The 19,771-nt window shown below is 39.1% G+C and overlaps 1 protein-coding gene across 1 annotated transcript in view; it reads right to left on the bottom strand.

The window, feature by feature from the left end:
* exoc2 (exocyst complex component 2) overlaps positions 1-19,771 on the bottom strand; it is a 103,844-nt gene that overhangs the window by 40,231 nt on the left and 43,842 nt on the right. Inside the window, exons 7-16 of the mRNA XM_061975609.2 lie at positions 14,287-14,367; positions 10,721-10,866; positions 10,122-10,203; positions 9,927-10,029; positions 8,139-8,257; positions 3,481-3,576; positions 1,961-2,085; positions 1,808-1,876; positions 1,559-1,716; positions 1,334-1,455 (exon numbers count right to left, since the gene is read on the bottom strand). Coding sequence (XP_061831593.2) covers positions 1,334-1,455; positions 1,559-1,716; positions 1,808-1,876; positions 1,961-2,085; positions 3,481-3,576; positions 8,139-8,257; positions 9,927-10,029; positions 10,122-10,203; positions 10,721-10,866; positions 14,287-14,367 — 1,101 coding nt within the window. The remainder of the gene's footprint in view (positions 1-1,333; positions 1,456-1,558; positions 1,717-1,807; positions 1,877-1,960; positions 2,086-3,480; positions 3,577-8,138; positions 8,258-9,926; positions 10,030-10,121; positions 10,204-10,720; positions 10,867-14,286; positions 14,368-19,771) is intronic.

Here is a 19,771-nt window from a genome sequence, read left to right as displayed (position 1 = left end):
ACACAGACAGGAGGTAGGAATATAAAAGCTGATGATTTGGCTTCTCCAAGTTAGGAGTGGCTCATTTGTTTGACTTGACCTCCTCCAGGAACTGCAGTCCTGTATAATGACGTTCGCTTGTAATAACGCAACTTTTTGTTCAGTACAGCGTCTCCGACGTCCCTTTTGATCCAGCCTCAAAAAAGTACCGGTCCCCCAAGTCGTCACGTCGTGTCATGCAGACGAGCATGTTCGCCAATGCACAATCACGGAGTACTTACAAGCAGACAGTGTGTAGACAGGAAAGGGAGAACGGATGCATTTTGGTCTAAAAACTAAAGGTAAAGGTGAAGTTATAACACTGAAATGCCCTCAGGAAGAGGTGCTTTAAGACATGGCTAGCTAGCTAGAGAGCGGTTAAAGTCCAGCTGCAGTCGGCAGTGTTTTAGCTACTTCTAAATCACTAATCCTATATAAGTATCATCCCTGCAGGATGAGGAATAGCTAAACATGCTTCACTACACACCGTAGCTCACCGGCGGCACAATGTAAACAAACGCCATTGGTGGATTTACACCTCACATCCACTGTAATGATACCAAGTAGAGGAGCGTATTTAGTCGATACTACTATGATTACATTAATATTTTTTATCATCACAAAATTTTTTTCGTTTAAAAAAAAAAATTATATTATGTTTATATACTCAGGGAATACGTCCATGGATTACTATGTAATCATAATAGTATCGACTAGATACGCTCCTGTACTTGGTATCATTACAGTGGATGTCAGGTGTAGATCCACCCATGGCGTTTGTTTACATTTTGACGCTGGTGAGCTATGGTGTGTAATGAAGCATGTTTAGCTATTCCTCGTCCTGCAGGGATGATACTTGTAAGAAACGTACTTTATTTGTCGCCATGGAGACAAGGATTAGGGATTTAGAAGTAGCTAAAACACTGCCGACTGCGGCTGGACTAAGTGATTGCTTGTAAGTACTAAGTGATTGTGCGCTAATGGACATGCTCTTCTGCTCGTAAAACCAACAATGACATGACGTGACGACGGTAGGGGTGCGGGACTGGTACTTTTTAGAGGCGGTATAGTAGCGAATATGACGCATTAGTATCGTGGTACTGTACTAATGCCAGTATACCGTACAACCCTAGTTCACATACACATGAATTGGAGTACAGGCACACAAATTGAGATACGCATTTGCAAATAATTTTGCTACAATAATACTTCCATAGGTATCAGATAATATGTTAAAGATACCCGACCAGACTGAAGAACAGAACACACACTAATACTGTGAACTTCTAGTTCCTATAATAATTCCTTCATTTACCGTCTGTGGTGTGCAGTAGTGTCACCATTAGGCAGTGAACTCTTAGTTCCAGCAGCAACTCTTGGATCACTTGTAACAGATCATTTGGGATCTCCAAGGCAGACAAAGCCTCATGACAACCTCTGGATGAGATAGATTAGGGTATTAATGAGTATAGCAAACACACCACTAAAGACTGTTAAAGACATCGGAGCAGCACAAAATGCTAAATTATATGAAAATGACCTGACAGTGTGGATGATTTCAGTGAGCCAGGACCCAGAAAGTTCTGTTTTGTTCTCCCAGCCTCCATAAAGACTTTGCTCCCCTCGTGGCAGTGTCGTAGGAAGAAGGGCTCCACGCACAAGCTTGACCAGTCGATTGATCATTTCCTCAATCATTTTCTACACAGGTAATACACACACGGTTAGGAGAGCCTATATTTCAAACTCCAAAGTTGGTAAGATTTTACTGTGAGGCGTCACTGCTGCATACTTTGAAGTCATTTTGCCTTTGTCTTGCATTTTTCTTAGATTTTTCCACCTGCCCAGATTTCTCTCCAGTCTGCAGGAGACAAACATAACTATGTTATCTAATATCTAAATGTTACATTATATTTCACACTGTAATGATTCTGCATGTACTTACCTCACTAAAAAGACTTCCATTGACATAAGAGATCCAAAGCTTCCAGAAATTAGGGAGTTGACCAATCACCACATCTGACAGCTTTTCTACAAACTGCACTTGCTGAGGGGTTTCAAAGTGGCGGTCTAAAATGGACAAACATACATATTGTATTCCACAAACACCTACAATTATACATGATGTCTCTTATTAGAAACATTAAGGCACCTTAATAACACATTCCACTTTGGCAGACTATATGAGAAGCCCTGAAACCCAACTGGTGGCAAATCATTTTCCAAATTAAATTCACAAAAATGTTGATATATATATATTTTTTTTTCCCCAAGATGGCGCCGCTGTAGTGGCTGCTGGTGACAGGAGATCTGTGCGCTCCTTTTGTGTTCCTGATGTTTCCCTCTGGTTTTCATGTGGTTTTTTTTGCCTTTTGGTTCGGGACCCTTTGGGACTGTGCGACAAGGGGTGGCACTTTCATGACTTCTACGGTGCTTTTTTGTGAACTTTTGGATCTGCCTCCTGGGAGCCTTTTGGCCATGGAGACCAGCTGGTGGGTCTCTGCCATACCAGAGTCCGTTTGGAGAGACTGGAGGAGATGCGGATGAAGAGACAGGGCTGCGAAGCTAGCGCTGAGCGCCGGGACGGACAGGCTTCACAGTGCACAGTGTCTTGGCTGAATGAGCATGTATCGGACACCTCGGTCTTCTTAGACGCATCCTCGCTCATCCATGCAGACTAGACACTGGCCTAGAGTTAGTGGTCGGTCGAGGATGGAGTCGGCTCTCTTGGTTGCTTTGTTGGGTCTGCTCCTGTCCCTGGCCATGCTCCTCCATCCCAGCAGACGATGAGGTGGAACACCGCAGAGGCCACCCCAGTGTATAGGGATTTTTTGTATAGTTGCTTGTCTATGCATGGTACAATCGTGTGTGCGCAATATATATTATTGGTTAATTATTTTTAGTTTTTTTTTTTGTTTTACTTTTGTAGCAGTATGTAGAAATGGCACTGCTGGAGTGGTAGCTGGTTGCATCTGCTCTGCTCTTTTAATGTCTTTAATGTCCTTTGTGTTCTTTGATGTTTCCCTCTTACACACGCGTGTGTGCTATGGCTATGAATTGTTTTCTTCTTCCTCGGGCCCAGGCTTAGACGGAATATTTTTTTCTTTTTACTCACCCCCCCAGCATTTACCCGTTTCTCACCTTTTTTTTGTAAGCGGCACCGGAAGTTAGCAGACCCATCAGCGATACTGTTCTGTCTCCCTGTAATGTTTGTCTGATCTTGAATGGGATTGTGCTGAAAATCTTGATTTCCCCTCGGGGATTAATAAAGTACTTCTGATTCTTTAATGCTTTAATTGAGGGTACTATTAAGCATTTTATTCAAAATTCAATCCTTGTTCAAACACAATATCAAAATTTAAGAACTTTCTGGAATTTGAAGTAACCATAGAAACCATATGTACAAGACAAACAAATATAAGCACACAATGTATATGTGAACTGAGACGTGAGTGTGGTACTCACTGCTAGGTCTTGTCATCTGCAGGCTACTCCCTCTTTTCAAAGATGATGTGTGGCTGAGTCTGCTGAGTACTGAAGGATCCGGAGCTCCTACGCAGACTGACACACAACACAGAGGACACGAGCAGCAGAATTAAACTAATTAACTCTGTACAATAAAGAAACGCACACTTCAAATATCAAACATTTAAAATAAAAATTATTAATCATTCCACATTTGTCAATAATCTCAGATTGCTTTAAACTAAACAATCCTCCTTCGTTCCTCTCATTCTCTCTTCATTTATTCAATTTCAGATGTGGCTTAGTCCACTGCTAAACACTTTTCTGTTGTTGTCAGGGTAACGTAAACAGATCTGTAATCTTTGTCAGAGCTGGGGTGAAGTAGGCTAACATCACTGGGTTCAGTTACATTTAATTTCTGTTACCAGAGAGCAACTCTCACCACTAGATGGCAACATGTGTATGTGTTACATAAAAACATTTAATCAGTGTCTCAGCAAATATATTGGCTTCTGAAACCACTTTAAGGACTACAACACCTAATCAAACATGATGTGAGACTTTCGACAGTTCTAAAACTACTAACTCGTGAGTCTCTTTTCTGGCTGTAGGATACAAGAAATATAGAAAAATCCCCAAAGACCCGGCCGGTAACGGGAATATCAAGGATGTGAGCAAAATGCAAGTTTTCCCTTTCTTAAATTTAAAATTTAATACAACAGTATAAAGCGGAGCTTTTTTAAATAACAGATTCACTCTGAGATCGAAATGGTTTGGCTTTCTGAAATGTATTTCTCTAATTAGAGGGGAGAGCTGCTGTTGCTAAACCTGAGGAAACCTTTTACAGTGTTGCTAGACGGGAAATTATCGTACCGGAAACTTAAAATTGTCATACTTTGAGAAAAAAAATTACCGTATATTCCCGATTTGACATTGCTGAGCACCATCTGGTACATTAAAACATTACCACAGACCGTGTATACTGTAGCTTATAATGCAGTCTTACCTAATTATAATACTGATATAATATATGATAGAATAGAATAAATTAGGGTTGTCCCAATACCAATAATTTGGTACCAGTACCAAAATGTATATCGATATTTTGATACTTTTCCAAATAAAGGGAACTACGAAAAAGTGTAAATGTTGGCTTTATTTTAACAGAAATTCTTACAATACAATAATGATAAATGATAAATGGGTTGTACTTGTATAGCGCTTTTCTACCTTCAAGGTACTCAAAGCGCTTTGACACTACTTCCACATTTACACATTCACACACACATTCACACACTGATGGAGGGAGCTGCCATGCAAGGCGCTAACCAGCACCCATCAGGAGCAAGGGTGAAGTGTCTTGCTCAGGACACAACGGACATGACGAGGTTGGTACTAGGTGGGGATTGAACCAGGGACCCTCGGGTCGCGCACGGCCATTCTCCCACTGTGCCACGTATAAACATATGTTTCCTACTGCACTCAAAGAACAATTTAAAAAAGTTAAAATATAAATTAAAGGGCATTAAACACATTGTGTTTTTCTTGTTGCCCTCAAAGAACAATTTACAATTTTCCATATTACATATAGTCTGCCATAATCAAGGATTAGATTAGAATATAATAAAAAAGCTTTATTTGCATGATATTAAATGCTTCATGATTTATGGTTGCCAATCCTGGTCTGTTCTTTAAGAAAAATACAATTATTAGTAAGTACTAAAAACAAAACTATGGATAAATGTACCCAGATAAGACATGTAGCAGGTAAAACACACATCTGTTAAAGATAAAACACAAATTGTAGCAATTTGTTACAAAATTCAGTCATTCTACTTGCACAAGTTGAAGTTAGATGGGCGGTCTTAACTCCGCTAATATTTGACATTAAGCCTAGCAGCTGAGTGCGCGTCTACGTACCTACAGTACATGTCATGTATCTACATGTTATGTATCTACATGTTATGCATCCACATGTGCACAACAGAGGAGCTGTTAACTTATGAGAGTAGCGTACAGTATGTGTGTTTGTGAGAATGTCAACGTGTTGGCTAAGTGACGTCAGTGAGTGAGTGAGTGAGTGGGCGAGTAAAGAGTGAGAGAGGGAGCGTGCGCACTGCGCACTAAAGTGATGAATGGGTCCGGTTGTGTCCTGCAAAACTAATAATAAAGCAACCAGATTGCCACAAATCGGCGGCCTCGAATTCTGACCGGAAAGCGGATCTTAGCAGACCCATTGTGGGGTAATGTGAACTGAAGGGAACATCTCCCCTGCGCTCCTCTACTACGGTCTGCACCGCAGCGAACAGCAGGACCGGTGTAACTACTACATTATTACCTGTCACTCTTTATAACTCATTGTGCAGATTTGAATTATTATTATTTAAATGTTTACCTAAGTTTGACGCAAAGGTGGTAATACTAATCGCCACATTTGGCGAGATGTGTTTTAAAGCAACACTTGGAGCGCGGCGCTTCCTTGTTTAAAGCGTCACCTTTACCGTTAGTTTTGAAGCTCAAATACCTTCATATTGCGCTTCACCGCCCTCTTTATTAACCAGTATTATTTTATTTTTTTGCCATTCTTCCCCACCACGATGTTATTGCTTGTATGCACTTTGTGTGTGCGTTTTGACACACAACATCGTGCGCCTCGGCTCTGTATTCACCGCCACTGAGATGAAAGAACTGTACCGGTACATTTCAAAGGCAGTATAGTACCGATTACAATCAATTGATATCGCAGTACTTAATTAGTACCGGTATAGCGAACAACCCTCAAATAAAATAACAGCAAAGTTGGGAAAAAAGCTTTGAATTGGCAGAACAGTGCACTAACCTGGCTGTAAAAGAGACAACATCAGGCGCAGTGCAGGATGTATTTATGTTTGCTAATAGCGATGTATTAAAGGTGCCAAATTATCGGCTATTGTAAGATGTTTTTTTACATTACTGATCGTACATTGTACAGAGGGTGAAATAATAGTACAATCAGCAAACTAAAATGAGTTAATTCCCACCTTTATAAAGCAGTACTGATCAAGTCTAATTACAATTGCATGTAATTTAGTAAATTTTCTCAATACTGAAGTCCCTGTAATTTTTTCCTGACAAACATTTTCCTATGATCTACTTTGTCTACAAAATGTATTGTTGATAGCAGAAGAAGTTAACATGGGTATTCCACAGTTATGGGGGATACCGACTGCCTAATATGGTGGTGGAAACAACAAAAACAAAGGGCCGATAAAGGGAAACATGTACAGTAGAATCTAGGATGAAAACCTCCCGGCCTCAGCCAGAACACTCACGAGGAGCCATGGGTTTTCCAGCATGACAATTAATCAAAACATAAGGGAAGGTGCACAAAAGAGGTGTGCAAGAAAAAGCACATCCTGCAGTGCTCGGACCTTAAAAAGGACCTATGATGATTATAATCTCCATTTAACACAATTCTTTGTGGTCTAGATCATATGCATTTGATATGCTTTGGTGCAAATTGTGTTTCAAATTTTGCTCTACAGTCACATTTTGAACCCTCTTTCTCGGTACGTCTGCAACCGGTTTGTGGGTGAGGATGCTTCCTTAGATTGCAAATTAACCCCTCCAACCCCAAACCTCTCCAACGGTATCGGAGTAACGGTAAGACTGTAAATATATATTTTGAAGAAAAACAATAATCTCCATATTTTTTTCCAGACTCTGTTGAAAGTAAACTTCATAAACACTATATAGATTCACCTGTCAATACATTAGGTAAACAATGGTACACCTTGTGTGGCGCACAATACCGACTCATAAAAGCTGCATTTACCAGAAATAATCTCACTACATATCGCACGTCTGTATTGTGTGCATGTCACAATTAGATTAAAATAATACGTTATCCTACCTTCTCTTGTGTTCCCTCAAACCAAGTAATTATGACGCAATGATGCCGTCTTTTTCATCACAGTTTAGCAGCTAAATCTAATTTCATACTGGCCAGTGTCAATGTAACAGCCCCGTGTAAAATGTTGACAAATAAACACGGAAGTATTATTATTATTTTTTTTATAGAGATCAGAGGAGGCGGGACGGCATTGGATGATAAGGAATAACAAGAGAGGCTGCAGCTAACAGCCTCGGCACAGCAGAGTGGGAGGTGGCTGGCCAACAGCATATACTAGGATTCCCACATTAGTACGTCCGTCAATCTGTGAAGTCACAAATGGCCTACTGTTAAAACAAGACTGCAAAACAAAGCGTTCAGAGACATCTAAAAATGCGCGCAACCTCCTGCCCAAATGCATAATTCTTATGATTGAATCGTTGGCATTTTTTAACACAAATATCCAATATTGGGACAATTTCGAAAAAAGAAAATGATCATAAATCCCCTTTAATGCCATTGAACTGAAACTGAAATTTTGAGTGGCCAAAAATCAGCCTAAAAACCGCCATGATTTGGAGAGTATCTGTCACAGCAGTGGAGTAAAAACCCTCCTGAGATGTGTCCAAACCTGGTGACCAAAAACAAGGAACTAACTTATGTGCTTTCTAATAAGGATTTCTCCATTGAGCACTAAGTCACAGTTCAAATACAATGATTGGAAATGCTAAATAGCGTGTTGCTTCATGTGAAATATAAGCAATGCAATGCATAATGTGTCTATTACCTTTCTGGCCACTGATGAACTCATCCCTACAGTCTTGCATCAACTGCAAGATCCATTTATGCTGAGCGTAGATGCACTGCCACGCAGGGTCACCTGCAGCATGCAGGTCAGACAAGTATCTTCACAGGGAGACAAAACCAAGAAACTGCATTAATATTTAATCTAATTACACCCGCCAACTATTGCTTTTTTGAATTTCAATAATTTAGCTATAGAAATAGATAGTAATAGTTCTCTATAACATTATGGTGTGTCTTAATAGCCAGTTTTTGCACAGGGCTAATGATTCTACAAAACCCAAAACCAGTGAAGTTTGCACGTTGTGTAAATCGTAAATAAAAACAGAATACAATGATTTGCAAATCCCTTTCAACCTATATCAAATGAATACACTGCAAAGACAAGATACTAAACGTTCGAACTGAAGAACTTTTGTTATTTTTTTGCAAATATTAGCTCATTTAGAATTGCAAACATGTTTCAAAAAAGCTGGCACAAGGGGCAAAAAAGACTGAGAAAGTTGAGGAATGCTCATCAAACACTTATTTGGAACATCCCACAGGTGAACAGGCTAATTGGGAACGTGTGGGTGCCATGATTGGGTATAAAAGCAATTTCTATGAAATGCTCAGTCATTCACAAACAAGGATGGGGCAAGGGTCACCACTTTGTGAACAAATACTGAGCAAATTGTTTAAGAACAACATTTCTCAACCAGCTATTGCAAGGAATTAAGGGGTTTCACCATCTACGGTCCGTAACATCATCAAAAGGTTCAGTGAATCTGAAGAAATCACTGCACGTAAGCAGCAAGGCTGAAAACCAACAATGAATGCCGTGACCTTCAATCCCTCAGGCGGTACTGCATCAAAAAGCGACATCAGTGTGTAAAGAATATCACCACATGGGCTCAGGAACACTTCAGAAAACCAATGTCACTAAATACAGTTTGTCACTACATCTGTAAGTGCAAGTTAAAGCTCTACTATGCAAAGCGAAAGCAATTTATCAACAACATCCAGAAACGCCGCCGGTCAATAGACTCCAAATGAAAGCTCTAAAAACTACAACATGGCTGACGGGGAGACCACAAGGAAGAGTGTTACATGTAGCAAAAAAAACCCAATGCAACTGGGATAGGCCCCAGCCACCCCCGTGACAACGATAGGGACAAGCGGTAGAAAGTGGATGGATGGCTGGACGGATGACACTTTTCAATATTTTTTATGTGAATCTACACATTAAACTTCAACATTTCAAAACAGTTACTCATGTTATGTATTTGTTTCAATAAAATAGCTTGACGCACTTGTTTGGTTTTAACTTTGTCCAATTTTACGGAAAAAATATCGGGATTTATATGTTATATATTGAAATGCAGCCAAACTATATCCATATTGCCCGGCCCTACATTAGTGTTGCCAACAGTGCTAGCACTGTTTAGGTATGTTCTCTGTGTTTAATTGAAGGTTGCAGTAGGCCTTTCGATGGCATTGTGTTTGTATGTGCGAGTGCACATGTGTAATACATGATAATACACCAACTTATATTCTTGTCTTCATGAAAGAAAGGAATCTATGTGTTAAACATGCTTCTATTATCATTAAACACCTTTAACTTAACAAAAATGTCTCTTTCATAAATAAATACATATAAATTATATATATGAATGAGGTAGATCTCCTCGACTTGGTCAATTGAAAAGTAGCTCGCCTGCAGAAAAAGCGTGGGCACCCCTGATGTAAATTAATGGACATGAACATTATAGTAATATCAAAAACAGAATACCTGATGTATCGCTTTTGATCATGTAGTGTTGATGGAGTCTGTAGTAGCTTCTCCAGTAAAAGACTTCGGAGAGACTTGATCCGAGACTCAACCTCAGCGTAGACTTTACAAAGCAGAAAGGTAAATACATTTGTTAAGTAGGTTTTACACTATTTTATATATTAGTTTGAATACCAAAACGAGTGATAAGTTTACCTTTTTTAAAAACGGGAACCTCGGTATTCCCAAAAAGGGATTTGGCCTTCTCATAGTCATTTATCACCACATCATAATCACCCTGGAATTCACAGCAGTTATTTAACCCATTATGGTACACTGTGACTCATGGTGCTCGAACATTGTATTGCAGTTCCTCTGACTGGGTGAAAACTAACAAAACGTTAGCAGTCGAAGCTACAGTGGGGGGACAAACAACATGTACCTTCACATGTGATCAGTAATTACTAACCACATGCACAGCAATGAAATGACTGTAAAGACAATAAAAGCAAAACATAAACAGCCTAGTTTGACGAATGTGGATGGCTAAATAATAATTTTTTTTAAACAAATATTTTGATGCTTGACAAAGATTTCAAGAGACTAAAATACAGTATATATTTTTGTCTCAGTGCTCTGAGCTCTTAATTTTGATGACTGATTCATATCTCACTGCACACTACAAAGGGAATCTAAATAAAATTATAAAAAACATTACTTCAGTGGAATTATCAGGTGACTACACATTCATATTATACATGATATGAGTTGCTTCAGTTGTTTTGTAAAGTGCATATTTATTGCGGGATGAATACCTTCTGAATATTGCGTTCGATGTTTAGCGGCAGGTTGAAAAGAAACTTGAAACGCTGCAGGACGTTAAGGGCATTGCGTGTGGAGTCAGCCTTGTCTTTCCGTCCCAAGACCTCTTGGAAAAGTGTATCTGCTGTATCACTTGCCCCTACGAAGACGATAAAGGCACAGATGGAGAAAAGGGGAAAAATACATAAATATTGTTATTAAAGTGGACTCAAAACAGTCAAACCCGTCGAGTAACAACATCAAAAGAAATTCTGTAAACATGTGAACTTGTGTTTTGACATGGTAACATACAAACACATTTTATGTTTCAGTAATTACTGATGGTTATTTTCTTTAAAATAACAAATGCAGTAAATTACTTGCTTGCATAATTCAATTACCTTAAAAGAAAGACCCCAAAATTTTTTACATAAATGCAATTTATTGTCAGAATCTTATACACTATATTGAACTTAAATGCATGTTGTATTATTTGCTCAGAACTTGATAATGGTATTATCCAAAAACCCATCTGGGTATATTATGAAAGTAAATTTGCCACTAAGCACACCAGTCAGAGTCTTATAACAAATTTTTGGACTGGAACAGGTATTGATCCGATCAGTGACCTAGCCATCTTTCAGGCAACCATCCCCAGTAAAGGTAAGGGATCAGGTGTGGTCAAAATAAATTAGTGGTTAATCTGCGTTTATACTAGGGCTGCGGCAATCAATGATTTTAGAAACTGAGTAATTTATAAATGAATAAGTTAATTAATAGAGTAATCGAATAAAACACACATTCTAGTGTCAATGAGACTTTTAGAGACTTTTTCTATAACAACAAACTTGACAATAGAGAGAACGAAACAAACTTACGACTTTCTTCCTAGGAACTTTTGTGGGGCATCTTTGTGCTGAAGAATGCTGATCAGTGGAACTATCTTGCAGTGTTTTTGCTCAGCCGTAGACTTTAAACTATTTGCAATTTAATGTTGTTTATTATTTTTTACAAACTTAACTTCGATACGCGAAGCTACGAGAAGTGGTAGGACCTTTTTAAACGTATTCACGGAGGAGTATTCAGATGGACTTGAAGCAACGACCAGCTGCCTACTATTCTACGAAAGGAGAAATGTGAAATAAATGAGGCAGTACACGAGTGAAACGAAGGTAAATGACATTAAATATTAACTATTTACTTTATTATATGTTGTAAAAGTAGTCAGTGACACTCCATTTGTATAGTTATTACCCTTAACCCGAGTGAACAAAATGCTAATGCTAACAAGCTAACAGCAAAGCAGCTCATGTTATTCTATTCTGTGTTATATGTGTTTTTATGTTGCACGATTGCACCAAGTAAAATTCCTAGTTTGTGAACCTGTTCTCAAACAATGGCAATAAAAACTATTCTGATTCTGTTTCTGATGTGTTTGTGTTGTTGACGTGAGATAAACACTGATATTTATTTTTAAATATATTGTTATTTACAGCTGAAATGGACCAAAAAGAATCGCCTAACCCTCATGAATTCATCATTTACTCAGAGGATGACTATTACTGTTGGACATTGCAGACAAAAGCCTGACTTTTTATGAACAATTCGGTAGGTACATTTTATCTTACAAATCATATAATTTTGCAAATGACTGCTTTGTATTTCATTTACTTACCTTTTAGTAAAATAACTGATGATCTGTCACTTCACATCTGGTTATGTTTCCTTAGTTTGTGTTTCTTTCCTGTCAGCGCTCTTATTTTAGTTCCATTTCCTGCATATGTCCGCTGAGCGCTTGTTCCCTCATCTGTCCCTGATTGGCCAACCAGGCTGCTATTTATGCCAGCCTCGCCCTCCAGTCGGGGCTCGAGAATTGATTATGTTACGGACGTTTTTCTGCATGCATGACTGCTCCTCTCTTGTGTTGAATATAATAAAAGACTCTAACCTGCATGTCGTCCTGCTGTCTCCTGCATCTTGGGGTGACAACTACCGCAGCCAATGCGAGTTCTTGACAATATTTACAGCATATAGTAGTATATAGTCATAAACTATTGACTTTTTATCTACATGGTATTAGTCTAGAAATTTACCAAACCACTCTTCCATGCTTCATCAGCCTAATTTGTATGTATGTACTGTATGTATTGAACTGTATACCTTTCTTCTGTCACCTCATCATTGTTCCCAAAGGGTGGCACTGTGTGTTATGCTTGACTTAATGGCGCTATGACATTTGTCTTAAGTGAAGAGACAAGCATGCTGTTTTTGCCTACCAGGAGGGATTACATGGTAATTGGTAAATACTTGTATAGCACTTTTCTACCTTCAAGGTCATCAAAGCGCTTTGACACTATTTTCACATTCACACACACTGATGGCAAGAGCTGCCATGCAAGGCCCTAACCACGACCCAACAGGAGCAAGGATGAAGTGTCTTGCTCAAGGACGAGACGGACATGACTTGGACAGCGGAAGCTGGGGATCGAACTAGGAACCCTTAGGTTGCTGGCACGGCCGCTCTACATACTGAGCCACACCATCTCCAAAATTTATTGAGCATGGATTCTTATGTTGTTGGCTCGTTGACATTGAAGTAAGGCCTTGTAAGTACTTAAAGTACATTTTGAAAATGGCAGGTATAACTCCATCCATAGATCACTTCCGCTATCTATAGTTGCCTCGAGTTTGTGTGTGTGATTAAGCAATGTTACCTTAACAAAGAAATTACCTTTTGAAGTGCTATAAGTGAACCTTGAGAACCGATTCCAAATTACTGCCAAGCTATTGTGTGAATTAGCAATTATTGTTCACATAAAAGAGCCATTCAAAATATTTGATCGTTTGACCTTTGTATGACAGCTGCGTTAGATGGCTGTGCATAATAATAGTGTGTCATATTTTCAGAACCCTCTGGTGAGCTACTCACAAAGGTGTGGCGAGTAGCTAGCAAGCGGCGGGTTAGAGACCTCTGGTTTAAAATGTTGTGCGAGTCAGTGCTTTGCATTTACTAAACTTGTGATATATCTTTAAATATTAAGAAAATATTGACTTACTGCAATTTTAATACTACAATAATTATTACTGTATGATCGTGTACGCCAATATATAAAGCCGAACTATGAGGTTTCCTTTACAAATGCATGGTTATATTTACAATTCAAACTTTCAAATACTTTTGAGCCTCTGTAAATGGACATGCTGGCTGTATGAGTGGCTACGGGATGTACACACAATTGCTGTTATTATGAAACATTTTAAAGTAAAGCTAAGAGTGTACACTTTATTTGATGGTTTAATTTCAAAACTATGGTTGATTGTGTTAAAATAAAAATAACTGATACTGTTTGGACTGAACTCTGTAGGCCATTCAAGTTAGGGTTGAAGCTTTCTTATTAGGACCCAAGACTATTATTAACTAATTTTGACGAAAAGTCTGCAATTGAAGAGGATTTGGCATTGTGACTTTACTGTTTTCTATACTGTAGTAAATGTATGTACACCGGAAATACGCAAGCCAATTGTGTGCCCAGGAACTGTAATTGTGGTATACCATAATTGTAAATAAAAAGATGCTTACTGTTGAGGATAACTTCCAGGCGTTGGGTCATTGATCCCTGTACTCTTTCGGTGCCATCTGACTCCTGCCTTTGGTGGATTGCTAGAACAAATTACAACAATGTATATGTTTTAGTAACTGAAGTTATCTATCAAGTACAACATATATGGAACAAAAACAAGAACATTTGCATATTTCTTTCAGGAATCAAAGATTAAACAATAAATACACATAATCAGATTGTGGATGTAGATTGAATTGCAAGGTCTGGACCCCTCTTTCAAGAATTTACCATGCAACAGACCTTTCCCTTGTGCTTATTGTACCAGATAATTTGACTTAGAAAAAATTATAGTAATAATAACTGTTTTATGGCCTTCAGACATTAAATGCCCACTAATGTGAATTAACTATCTGAGAAATACTTTTAGGAATGTCGAGCGAAAGGTAAATGCTAAAAAGACTTGCAAAGGAGGGCAAGGAAAGCATGGAATTCTAATATGGCTTTAAAATCATTTAGCATGGAATGTTTGTGCAGAAGAGGGAATTTGAAGAAGGGGAATGAGAAGATCAAACATAAAAAAAGACCAGTGAGAGGTGTGGCCAACCCAATGAATAAATAAATGAAGTGCAGAAGTGGGCCGTTGGGTGCTGAGAGCTGCACTGTGAGTTTATTGACAAAGAGGAGGTGAGCTGGGCAAGGTTTTGGGACCTTTGACATACTTATGAAGTAATTCAAATACTGTATGCAGCAAAGAGACATTTCAGGAATTAGGTTAAGACAAATAAACATGAGAGAGAAAAAATGACCCACTCATTTCTCTTCACTCAATTCTCTGTTATCGCTTGCTCCTCATTTGTTCTATTACAAATACAACTATTACTGTTAAGAGATATTGGAGACCGCATAAGGGAGAGCTCTGTAAATAAATAATAAGGCCCACTCTGACAGACATAAGTTTCAATGCAAGGATTAAAATATTCCAGAAATCTACTGTTCAAACATGCCATTTTCCAATCATTACCATTGGCCTTTTCATGCAACTCTCACTACTACGACGATATGGCTCTGGCTACTACTGCCGACCAGCAAATAAATATCACCAACGCTAGTGACTGTAAAAGAAAGCATAACTTTTAAATGCAGTATTAATTAGAGATGACTTCTTCTTGCTGCTTGACATTTTGAAGAATTCCGTGCGTTCCTTCTATTACAGCATGAGCATGCCCCTGAGCACAAATCATGGTCCATAAAGACATGGTTGGACAGCTTTGAAGTTTGGTAAGTCAACACCGACATATTATGTCAGACCCTTCAGTATTTTTGAAATGTTGTGACTGGACAATTCATCCATCCATTTTCTACCGCTTGTCCCTCTCTGAGTCGCGGGGAGGGAGGGAGGGTGGGGGCTGGGGCCTATGCCAGCTGCACTCGGGCGGAGGGCGGGGTGCACCCTCCTCATCGCAGGGCCAACACAGATAGACAACATTCACAATCATATTCACACACTAGGGCCAATTTAGTGTTGCCAATCAACCTATCCCCGGGTGCATGTCTTTGGAGGTGGGAGGAAGTCGGAGAACCGAGAGGGAACCCCCACAGTCACGGGGAGAACAAACACACTCCACAAAGAAAGATCCCGAGCCTAGGATCAAACCCAGGACCCAAGTATTGTGAGGCACACGCACTAAACCCTGTACTACCGTGCTGTCACAATACATACTCATGTTTTCAAATGTATGAATAATCCTGTTATTAATTGTGATTTCAATACCAATCATATTAACAGTGATTCTTATGTTTGCCATATTTGTCCAGCCCTAACCAAACCAAAAGTTTTGTACTGATAAATCAGATGACAAATACATGTACGGTTCCACCCCTAACATGCAGACGTACCGGTATTGCCAAAAGTACCAAGGCACATGACTTACTGAAATAATTCATCAAGTGGGCTAGATAGTCCATCACACCATGACTTAAAATCATTAGCATACTAATAAATCTAAATTCACAGTTTTGAATGAGTTTGGTTAGGAAAAACTTAACTGGTTTGAACATAGCCCCCACCCCAACCGGGTCATATATTTAGCATTACCCTCAATGTGTAGCATGCCAACTAGAGATGTCCGATAATATCGGCCGATAAATGCTTTAAAATGTAATATCGGAAATTATCGGTATCGGTTTCAAAAAGTAAAATTAATGACTTTTTAAAACGCCGCTGTACGGAGCGGTACATATCCGGTAAAACACGGACGTAAGGAGCAGTACAGAGCAGTTGCTTCTTCCAGTCAGCAGCCCCTCCCCTCTACCCTCTCCCACACACAACACAGGAGTTGACGATTGCAGCATGAGAGGTTTACTGCCGACGCTTGATGACTTCATCAAACCGCCGCGAGCGTAGCATAACAACAACAAGAGTGTGTTGTTGCCGGTGCTGTAGCCGTGGCTAACAAGCGAGCTCGCTCGGTGACTGACTAACGACACCATGTCTATGGTTTGGGATTATTTTAAAGTGTGTCTGACGGATAAAAAACTGGCAATTTGCAATGACTGCAAAAAGTTGGTTATGTGAGGAGAAACCAAGACGTCTTCCTTTAATACAAGCAATTTTATCTCCCACCTCTTCAAGAATCATAAGGAGATACACGATGAATACAAGCGGAAGATGGATGAAAAGCAAACACCGAAAGCAGCTTGCAGTGAACAGAGATGCCCTGTCTCAACGCAGCATTTCAGACGCTCTGACTGACTGGTAAGCCTCTTCAAGCACTCACCACTAGCTTGCAGCACATTTGTGTTACTCATACAAATACGTTAGAGCAGGGCAGATTGAGCCCAGTTTATAATTTCCTGTTATACAGTATGCCAGGCAGTCTACTAAAGGAGGACTATGTTATTGTTTACTTTATTACTCTAGTATACTCTGGAGTGAAGCTGTGTGCCTTCATTGTTTTTGTAGCTGTTGTTTTGAGGCATGTTTGAAAAAAAAATAAAAAAATTATGCACTTTGTGAAAGTCAAAGTATAGTATTTCCCATAGTTGTAGTGGGTATTAGGATTATCTCAGGGAGAGCATGTCCCAAATTCCAAGATGCTGTTTTGAGGCATGTTAAAAAACATGCACTTTGTGACTTCAACAATAAATATGGCAGTCCCAAGTTGGCACTTTTTTCCATAACTTGGGAACTCTTATTTTGGAAAACCTTGTTTAATGCATCTAGCGGGGCATCACAACAAAATTAGGCATAATAATGTGTTAATTCCACAACTGTATATAGCGGTATCGGTTGATATCGGAATCGGTAATTAAGAGTTGAACAATATCGGAATATCGGATATCGGCAAAAAATCCATTATCGGACATCTCTAATGCCAACCAATCCTTTTTATATAATAGTTGTGCTGGAAAAAGGCTTCTTTGCATACATGGACAGAAATTACTCAGAAAAATTCAAACCTTTACCGAAAGGCTTCCTAGAAGAGTAAATGCAGTTACAGCTGCAAGAGCAGACCAACTTTTCTCTCTCTGAACACTGAGAAAAACAACAAAACACACACAACGAAAGCAGGCCTACTTCAGACTCCACCTTTGCCCCGTTGCCAGCTGTGTGTTCACTTTGTGTCACATAAAGGGCAGATGATGTCACATCTAACCCAAACATCAGACTAGGCTTTGGATAGTCTGCCAGGAATTGAGGAGGAGCAGCAACTCCTGCTTCACTTCCTGAAACCATTGAAGACAAAAATGAATACAAATAAAAATACAGTGCCCCTGGATTCTAAAGCTGGAGATGTTTTGACTCCTGTTAGGCTGGGGGCTCGGGAAATTGGCCCTGGGAATCTGGCATTTTTGAACACGGTAGCCGTTCTGCTTCCTGCATCGCTGGGAGACTTCCTTTTGACACAACAATGAAAAACCTCAAAATTCAATATTTTATTAACAACAAAGCTCGACAGACTGTCAGTCATTAAGCCAGCTGCTCTTTCTCTGGCAAGCCATATACAGTACAGCACATCGCAGTTAAAATAACAGACCCATTTTTATTATTCAACTAATTAGAGTATGAGTACATGTTTTAAATATTCAAGAACAATGGCATGGTGTATGCTAGAAACACTATAACTTCTTTTGTTTTTTTTAATTTCCAAATAATACTTACTTCTGCCAGGAAGTTATGTATTTGCCAGGGTTTGACTGTCATTGACATAACTCAAAAAAATATGCATTGATTTTGATTAAATGTTCATGAAATATCAGAAATGGTATAAGGAACAAGTGATTACATTCTGGGTTGATCCAGATAATTTCTACTTTGTTATCTTTAGTTTACGTTACGAGCCTGAATTTGTCTGTGTTCATACTAGCGACCATACCTCTCCCCACAAAGACAAAGAGAGTGGATGGTGACCAGAGGGTTCACTACGTTTATTTCCGTTCCTCTATTGAAGATACGCGCTCAGCTGTTGAGACTGGTGCTAAGAGTGAACCCTCTTGCTTGGAAGTGACATCAACTAAACAAACTCGCACATTTTCAATGATCTTTCAGTTAATTAAGAGGATATGTATGCACTGAGGGCTGTTTGTCTCTGCTATCTCGCAGCACAGCTCAAATAGTTATGAGCAAATTTTAACAGGGATTTTTATCAGGAAATGTCAGAAATGGGATAAAGAACAAGTGATAACATTTTAGATTATTTTGGATTCTTTACTATAGGGAGATAGGGCCTGGCAGAGGTCAGCACTTTCTGAGGGCTTTTTTAGTTCCACTTGTGATACTTAAGTGCTGAAAAAGACTTGATTTGGATAAATTGAGAACTTTCTTGAAATATTATAGTCTTCTCCACCGACTGGACCACAACAGAAAACATTTTAACATGAATTGACAAATGAAATTGACTGTATTGTACTGAAACAGCCTTGCATATATACTATTTCATTAAGTCTGAAATCTTACATTACCTAAAGGATTTTTTATTAAGGACCGAAAAGACTCAATAATTGCCTCTGTATATTTCCCTTTTAGGCAGTAGGCACACAGTACTAAAGGCATGCTCAGTCTGAATGTAGGAATGACTGTGTATTGTTCCCATTGGTCAAATTGGGCTTGTTATCAGCGTTGTCAATCCTAATACACTGGCTTGCATTGTGTTGCACTGCTCTGTTTATTTGGATCCAGCCACTAACAATGAAAACATTGCATTTCTCCCAAACAGGTCACAAATATACGGAAAGCCATATTAATAATGACAATGGGGGAAGAAAGTGTACATATAAATAGTACTAAGGAAGTAAGTGATTGGCTACAGGGGAAGAAGACAGTAAACAATCAAAACGCATGAATGACATGAACAACTACCTTCATGTACCAAATTGGCAGCAGTTGGGGCAACTTTGAAATGCAAGTCCATCTGAAGGCCAACTTTGGTTAGGCGGAGATCATCTTTCTTAACTAAATGTAAATTAATAACACTGGAGGTGGTTGTACTATGAACAGGACAC

Source organism: Nerophis lumbriciformis, linkage group LG14 (genome assembly GCF_033978685.3).
Source record: "Nerophis lumbriciformis linkage group LG14, RoL_Nlum_v2.1, whole genome shotgun sequence".
Classification (NCBI taxonomy): Eukaryota; Metazoa; Chordata; class Actinopteri; order Syngnathiformes; family Syngnathidae; genus Nerophis; species Nerophis lumbriciformis.
The sequence above is the reverse complement of the archived record's forward strand: the minus strand, read 5'-3'. Positions and strand labels throughout refer to the sequence as shown.